The sequence below is a fragment of the Octopus bimaculoides genome, chromosome 3 (genome assembly GCF_001194135.2).
Source record: "Octopus bimaculoides isolate UCB-OBI-ISO-001 chromosome 3, ASM119413v2, whole genome shotgun sequence".
NCBI classification, from domain to species: Eukaryota; Metazoa; Mollusca; class Cephalopoda; order Octopoda; family Octopodidae; genus Octopus; species Octopus bimaculoides.
In genome coordinates, this window is record NC_068983.1 from 166,322,170 (window position 1) to 166,330,993 (window position 8,824).

The 8,824-nt window shown below is 37.5% G+C and overlaps 1 protein-coding gene across 8 annotated transcripts in view; it reads right to left on the reverse strand.

Moving 5' to 3' along the window:
- The window catches only part of LOC106867341 (rho GTPase-activating protein 39), a 452,309-nt gene that overhangs the window by 259,133 nt on the left and 184,352 nt on the right, over window positions 1-8,824 (reverse strand). For all 8 annotated transcript variants that reach the window (XM_052966674.1, XM_052966678.1, XM_052966677.1 and 5 more), the window contains one exon: window positions 2,335-2,436. In XM_052966674.1, coding sequence (XP_052822634.1) covers window positions 2,335-2,436 — 102 coding nt within the window. The remainder of the gene's footprint in view (window positions 1-2,334; window positions 2,437-8,824) is intronic.

Here is an 8,824-nt window from a genome sequence, read left to right on the forward strand (position 1 = left end):
GGCCGTTTTCGTGCGGGTGACACGTAAAAGCACCCACTACACTCTCTGAGTGGTTGGCGTTAGGAACTCTGCCAAATTAGATTGGAGCCTGGTGTTGCGATCCGGTTTCACCAGTCCTCAGTCAAATCGTCCAACCCATGCTAGCATGGAAAGCGGACGTTAAACGACGATGATGATGATCATCATCATCATCATCACAGCTATTACATGCTACTCTTAAGATTCATGCAGAATTTCAGGATAGCACTTTTCTGCTGATCAATACAGACTGTCATAATTCCAATATTCGTCAGTCTCTTAGGTAACAGTTTGGGTTTTGTGTCAAGTGTACCAATAACCAAAAGGACCCTTACCAACTTGGCCTTCCACTGTCACTTCCTCTCCCTCTCTCTTGCTGCCTAAGTCCTGATATTTCTCAATTTCTTTGATATCCTCTCCTATTACCACATCTTTGGGATGTTATCATATGTTGTTATTGTTAAGGTGGTGAGCTGGCCAATTGACAACATGTTGGACAAACTTTTTAGTGGCATTTCATCCGACTCTTTACATTTTGAGTTCAAATGCCACCAAAGTCTTGTCTTTGCCTTTCATTCTCTCCTCTCAGGGTAAATAAAATAAATACTAGTTGATCATTCAAGTCAATGTAATTGGTTAGCCCCTCTCCCTAAAATTGCTGGCTTTGTGCAAGCTGGCAAAATCATTAGGGCATCAAACAAAATGCCAAACAGCATTTCATCCAACTTATATTTTGAATTCAAATTTCCCTGAGGCTCATTTTGCTTGTCATTCCTATGGGGTCAATAAAATAAAATAAAGTACCACTAAAGCACTAAGGTCAAAGTAATCTGCTTGCCCCTCCCTTCAAAATTGCTGGCCATGTGCTAAAATTAGAAAAGAATTATTATTATTATTATTGTTATCTGCATGTTTGTTACAATCACTTGCTGAGATGCACCCAGCATCCTAGGGTGGGTGAAGGATAAGAGATGTTACAGTATGACCTGAAAGCTTGGGGAGGGGAAGTGGCAGGGGCAGTTGTGAAATATCTTCATGTAATACAACACAGACATTTAAATTGATAGGGTTTTCCTAAAGATGTGGGCAGTACTTGTCGGCACTATCTTGGATTTCTCTGAGACATGATTCTCCTGGGATCTTATCTAGATGTTTCTGACATCCCTTTTCTTTATCATACCTAGGGCACATACAATAACAGGAACACTTCTCGCTTTGAGATGACACATCTTTTCCATTTCAGTTTCCAGGTCCTTACATTTATTTAATATATCAAATTCTGTTACAGATATATTTTTATCAGTGGGAACACATCTATTAGTCTACAAGTATTTTCTTCCCTACCTTTAATAATTATTATTGAGTGAGAGAGCAATGCATACCATTAAAGTGACACAGGGGTACAAATATATGAAGCTCAATACACCCATCATGACCACCCATCTGATTAGGGTACACCAGGTACAGGCATCAAAACCATATGAGCACAACATGGTGATCTCATCTTAAGATAAAAAGACAATGACCTTGCAGGTGGGGCCTAGTTAGAATTTTCTTCAGGTCAAGAAACCCATTGCACTCAAAAGATCTCTGAAGGTTTGTTAAGGATGTAGAGTGAAACACCCATGATTTTTGAACTGAATTATTCAAGTCCCAAAGAATTCTTCTCAACACATGGTGATGATGCTCCCCACGTATCATAAGCCACTAAGGGACATGCTCAACTGATTAAGACCAAGCAACTGACAAGCAAATCTGTAGTATTGAGCAGAATATTTTCTGTAGCCTGTCTTCTATATATATATCAAGACAAAACATGTACATGATAACACTTCCAATCAGTTAAGATCAGAAACTATGGGAGCCACTTCATGGTACTGCATCAGGGCATTTTATTATTACAATTACTATTCTTATTAAGATGGCAAGCAGGCAGAATCGTTAGCATGTTGCACAAAACACTTAGCAGCATTTCCCTCGGCTCTTTATATTCTGAGTTCAAATCTAGCCAAGGTCAATTTTGCCTTTTATCCTTTCAGGGATAAGATGTCATGTACTGAAATCAATGCAATCGATTTTACCCCTCCCCTCAAAATTGCTGATCCTGAGCCAAAATTAGAAAGCTAATCAATCAACTTAACAAATCAAACAATTTGACACAAATGTTAATTTTTCACAAAGCTGTACCAATTGTAATATCAGTGATGCTTATGCAAAGAAATTATTACACAGTTAATTTTTTCAATAACATATTGAAATGACTTGCTTAGGTCAAGTGGAGGATCGATAGAACTAAATATTATCAGAAAAACTTACATTTTAACACCAGGCGGCGGATCCCAAACACATTCACCAGTTGTCAGGTTGGCATACATGGGTTCCTTAGTTTTTGGTTCAATAATCTCAACCCATTCCCACCTGAAAGTACAAGACAAGGAGATTAAAAAAGTAATGTCATAAAATAGTTGGAATGGATTTTGAAAAAGGAGAAAAATCATTAAAAATGCATTATTTAATCATACATGGTTTTAAGATTTCTGAAGACTTGTTGGAGATATTGCAATATTATATAAAGAATGTAAGTAACCCCAAAATTGATTTTGTAACAACAGTCAACTAATATCCATCATTTTTAAAAATATTTTCTTTGTTACATTAAAGTAAATAAACAATAAAAAGAACTTATTCTCTTAACCTAATCTATTAGCAGCAGCTCACTGTCAACAGACAGCCACGAATTGAATTAAAGTATGCCATAGTTACTAGAACCAGCTGCACCGTTTTGTTGGCTTATGTAATGCTTACTACAAAGTTAAATGTATCCAAACTTCAATTTCTATTTGTATATTCCCATCATAACAACATTTAATAATGTTAATAACAGATAATATTTTAAAAATTCATATTCAGCACCTGTTTAGCATCCCAAATTATTTTAGCTAGAAAAGAGTTGTGTCCCTTCTTTTTACGAATGCTCCCTCATAACAATTATCCATTTCTCATATAAATTCCAATCTTTTTTAAATAGGTCTTTCAACAGAAATCTGTATCGTTAAATTCTCAGTATATTATCAAAAACAATAATTTGAAAGAACTCCATTAAAAGCTATGCTAACAGTTGATGCTAGACTGTTAGCATGTGGTATTATTTAATTAGGTTTGGTTCAAATAACATTTATATATATATCTTAGTCTCTTTTGTTTCCTCTAATAGCATCTTTATTTTTCAGATTGTGATACACGTAAGAATGAAATCCTCTAACTACCCAACCACAAAAAAACAAAAAAAAACCCCACATACCCTATATTTCTTGTTACATTATAACAATTCCTAAAACAATGATACACAAGAGCAACTTGTTTTTAGCAGTAGACAAATATCCAAATATGTTTTTGTCTGTTCAAATCTGAACAAATCGCCCACATGTTTCTCTAACCACTATACAAGTAAAACTGAGAAATCTTATAACATAGATGAGAAACGAAATTGGTGATGACACTTTTCATTTAGTAGACATTCAAACTGCTGATCGTCTGTTCAGTATTCATCTTCAGTAAATACATTATGACTTGACATGGCTTAAGGATCAGGTGAACTTTAAGGCCTGACACATGAGTTTTTACAGCTGAATGCCCTTCCGAACACCAACCACTTCACAGTGTGGACTGGATGCTTTTAAGTGGCACCTGCACTGACAGGGTCACCAAGTAGCTTGCAAAATATTTTTAAAAAAACCTTTCAAGAGGGGAGGGGGCATTGGAGGAGGTGGTCTTGTGTTGCACGATGAAAGGTTATAATGAGACAGAGAGAGAGAAACAGGAGTCTTGTTGTAGAGGAAGTACAAGGTTAGAGAGAGAGAGATCAGGAATGAAGACAGAAACAGGTGTGCTACCGAAAAGGAAATACATGGTTACCTAACCTGAGGGAAGTGCAGAAGGAGAGAGAGAGAGTGTGTGAGACAGCAGGATAGAAATGGTGGCAAAATGATGGGCATATTCACAAGGGATGAGGATCAGAATATAAATGAGATGGATGAGCAAAGGAAGAGAAATTCTTTGGGGTTTAAATAATTCACCTCTGGAAATATGGGCATTTCATTCATCATCCTTAAACGACCCTTATTCAGGGTCCTTTTGAGCAGGATGAGCTACTCAACCTGAAGACAATTCTAATTGAGCTCTACCTGCAAGGTCATGCACTGTTTATCTTGATATGAGGTCATCGTGTTGCGCACATATGGTTGTGATGCATGTACCTGGTGTACCCTTATCAAGCAGGTAGTCATGATGGGTACATTGGGCTTCGTATATTTGTACTACAGTGTCATTTTGATGGCATGCACTGCTCTCTCATTCCATAATAATAATAATCACTGTTTTAATGAACATTTTTCCATGCTTGTCTGGGACAAATGGAATTTCCTATGGCCAGATACCCTTTCTGCTGTAAACTTTCACCTGTTTCTAAGGTGGAATTTCCCTCAAGTATGATATGTTTTAATGGGAGATTAGAAATGACTGTATGATGGTAATCTCTTTTACAAATACTACGCGATGTCAAGATAAGGAGACACAAACACACACACATCCACATAAACACCACTTACACACCACAGATATATACACACATATACAAAAAGCTTCTTTCAGTTACTGTTGACTAAATTCACTCATAGTGCTCTAGTGGAAGCTACTTGCCCAAGATGCCATGCAGTAGGACTGAACATGAAACCATGCAGTTGGGAGGCAAACTTCTCGACCTTGCCGTCACACTTGCAATATTTTTAGTTTTGCCAACTGAGTAGAATATGCTTTCATGACAAATTCTAATAAGAGGGAAACATGTCCTTTCCTTTCACCAATTGACCAAACAGCTGATGCAATCCTTCACAACATTGGCTACACTTTCCAAAACATTTCAGTTGATTTTACTGGAGTTATCTCCCTTGTTACCAATTTTAAAACTATCTAGTGGGGAATTTTTTATCTCTGAAGAACTCTCTCAGTTGAAGTTTTTCAATTCACTGTATTACAAGAGACTCTACCATATTTGTATCTATGATATGGATTGCATAATGTATCCTTCCATTTTTTGCAACAACTGAACATGGTGTGACAGAGACTTGGCCTTTGTTTCAAGCAAGTTAAGCATCTCGATAGAAGCTTCATTGTCTTGTCAATACATGTGTCTGATACAGTGCCCTGTTTCAATGACAAATCTAAAACCAGGGTCCATCAGTAGTTTATTAAGACTTTTTTTTTAACAGATTCCAGTATAATGATGACAAAGATTGTGGCATATGTGTATTGTCCTTCAATTATGTACAACAACAATAAACTTCATAGATAGATATATTGAGAGATAAACTTAATAGAGCTGAACAGAAATGAAACAGACTTTCCACTTCTAATGTAGACTTCTGTTAATTTTTTGTAGCTTGTGGACAAATGTCCCAGCTTCTTACCCAAACAACTGAGTCAATCAAAGTTGCTTAAGGGAGCAAACAGTTACATTTACTCCAATAGTTAACAGAAAACAACTCAGAGTTAGGTTTACTGCTGTTGTTTTTGCTTTTAAGTCATTCTTCTACGGCATTCCTATGACTATTACAATTTGTTTTTACAGCATTTATTTCAACCAAGAATATTTGTCTGTTTGTTTGTCTCTCTCTCTCTCTCTCTCTCTGTGCATGCATGTTAATCTTTACAACGAAAAGGTTGACAGTGACTTTGAAGTGTTAGCTTGCCATCAGACAGTTTGGATAACAATGAGCAAGCTGAAACTACAAAGTCACTTTTAAAACTTTTCCTTGTAAAGATTAACAAATAAGTACTCAACCAAACAGTATCGAGTAATCCTTTGCAGAAAGCCGTCATGATAGCACCCAGTACACTCTGTAAAGTGGTTGGCATTAGGAAGGGTATCCAGCCACAGAAACAAGCCAAAACAGACATGGACCGTGGGCAGCTCTTCAGCTGGCCAGCTCCTGTCAAACCATCCAGCTTACGCCAGTATGGAAAACAATCGTTAAATGATGATGATGATGATAATTCTATATGTAACTTGAGACACACACACACACACACACACACACACACACACATTTAAGGAGGGGAAAAGAACCAAAGAGCATATTTCCACAAATGAATTACTTTCTGAAATATAACTGAAAGGTAGTTCTGATTAAAAAAACAAAAATTCTTTTAAACTCAAAGCCTAAGCCTCAAACTGGCAAAGGTAAAGGCAAGTGTCAGCACAGCTGTTGTACCATGAAATCTAAATAAGATTTCTTTTTTCCTTTTGTGGAAATACAAAGACATTATTTTACACCTTATTACCTGTGTTGTGAAGTGTATCAAAAGCATGGGAATTGTGAGAAAAGAAAAGGAAAAAGAAATTACCCCAGCAAATCAATTCTAAATACGTAAATAAAGCAAAATATCAATTGGATATCGGTGAGATATCAACATCAAACTCTAAAGGACTTCCATCAGCATAGATATTCATTCAAATATCCACATTATTAAACTTCCAGAAGGAATTTACTGAAAACTCACATTTTTATTCTATTTTTTTCTAAAACAGAATGAAATCCTTTAACACAACTGCCATTAATTTAATGACTAATTTTTAAATACTGATGTGGATTAAATATATATATGTAATGAGGTGGATTAAATATATATATATATGCAATGGATTAAATATATATATATATGCAATGGTTCTATTAGATGTGCAATGTGAGTGTAAGTGGAAAAAATTAGTACAAAGGTATCAAGTTGGAAACTGTGTATAAGAGGAATCAGATGTTGCATTCAAGAAGATTGCACTGGTATGAACATATAGTGTGCATGGATAAGGACAGCTGTATAAAGTGCTGATAACTATGTGACTGGAAATTGCAGAAGAGGGAGACAAGAGATGAAGTGCTGAAGGCTGAACTCAGAACCCTGAGCCTGACAGAAAAGATAACTAAGGACCAGGATCTCTAACAACCTGAGGTTCTCAAAAGGATTCATCCTCCTCAGCAAAAATCAGTTCTGGAAGTGTGACATCTTGTGCTCTCCACCCATGTTATAATGACTCCACCACCTCATGCATTATGCTTACCTTTTCTCTCCTGCTGGGTCCTACAGACTACACAACCATGTCATCTCCTCCCTGTCTTACTATCTCTGCTGCTTACCCTCCCCTCTCTTTTGCATCTCTGTTTTCCCCAGCTCATTGTTCTTGTTCATCCACCTTTCAACCCTACAAGTTTGGCAGTCTTACCCCCAATCCCTTCATTCTCCATACAAGCTTGCAAACCAACTGCCCACCTCTATTCAGTTTGTGCCTTATAGAGTCACCTGGACACCTCACTGCCATTATCTTTTGCACCACCTGCTGATTAGTTTTTTTTCTCTCTCCTCTTTCCCCTACTAGATGTGAGTAGTCATGCAGATCCTGCACAAAAACCTGCTCTTTCCCATATAATCCCCTTGTCTCCTAGCATGGAGCTGTACCCACCCTCTCCCGGAGTCCTTGGTCCTGCAACCTGCCTGACAACCCCAATAGTGCAGGTGGCACCAAAGAAAAATACCCAGTCTGTGATGTAACGTGGTTGACATTAGGAAGAGCATCCAGCTGCAGAACCCATGTGAAAGCGGACACTGGAGCTTGATGCAGTCCCTGCACACATCAAATCCTGTATAAACCATCCAACCCAAGCCAGCATGGAATATGGATTTTCAATGATGATGATGATGATGTGAATTAGATACATCTGTAATGGTGGAGGTGAAAGATATCTGCAACAGTGTAGATTGAAGATATTTGTGGAAGTCCAATAATATTTGACATGTATAAACAACATTCAGTATAAACCTTACATAACTTATGTTTTTTTTTCATCTCTCTACAATAGAAACTGTTCATATTTTGAAACATATGGTCTTAATAACTCAGCTGCTTCAATTAATTGCTTCACAAATTAAGTGTTTATTCTTCTTAAACATGCACATGTTGGAACCTTGTAATATGACAAAGGAAAACTCTTAAAACGCTTCCTTTAATGTGTAATAAAAACAATAATTTTAAATACTTTTCCCCCCAGTAATGTTCTTTGTTGGTGGAGACAGAGTTCTATGACCATGGGACACAAAATGAAGAACCAATGCTCCTGTAGCAGTGTGACACAAATGACTTCACTATCAACTTCAAGATACCATCCAGCTACCTAACTACATATCAATCAGGTGAACAATTGGCTGGTATGATTCTATATCCATCCTTGGTGAAGAATGCTTACAGTTTTTAGCCACCAGCAATATTTCCATGGAGGATGCAAGTGCATAGGCATCCTGAGAATTGCAATTTCTCCCATCCATACTACACTTTATGTATCCCTCCACATCTGAACAAACAAACCAGTGTAGTAGTATTTTATTGTGACATGTGTGATTTCAACATATATATCATCATCATTTAACGTCCACTTTCCATGCTAGTATGGGTTGGACGATTTGACTGAGGACTGGCGAGCCAGATGGCTACACCAGATGGCTACACCAGACTCCAATCTGATTTGGCAGAGTTTCTACAGTTGGATGCCCTTCCTAACGCCAACCACTCTGTGAGTGTAGTGGGTGCTTTTTACATGCCACCAGCACGAGGGCCAGTCCAGCGGTACTGGCAACAGCCACGCTCAAAAGGTGTTTTTTATGTGCCACCTGCACAGGAGTCAGTCCAATGTTTTGTTCACATGCCACCAGCACAAGTGCCAGTAAGGCGAAGCTGGAAATGATCGTGCTCAAATATATA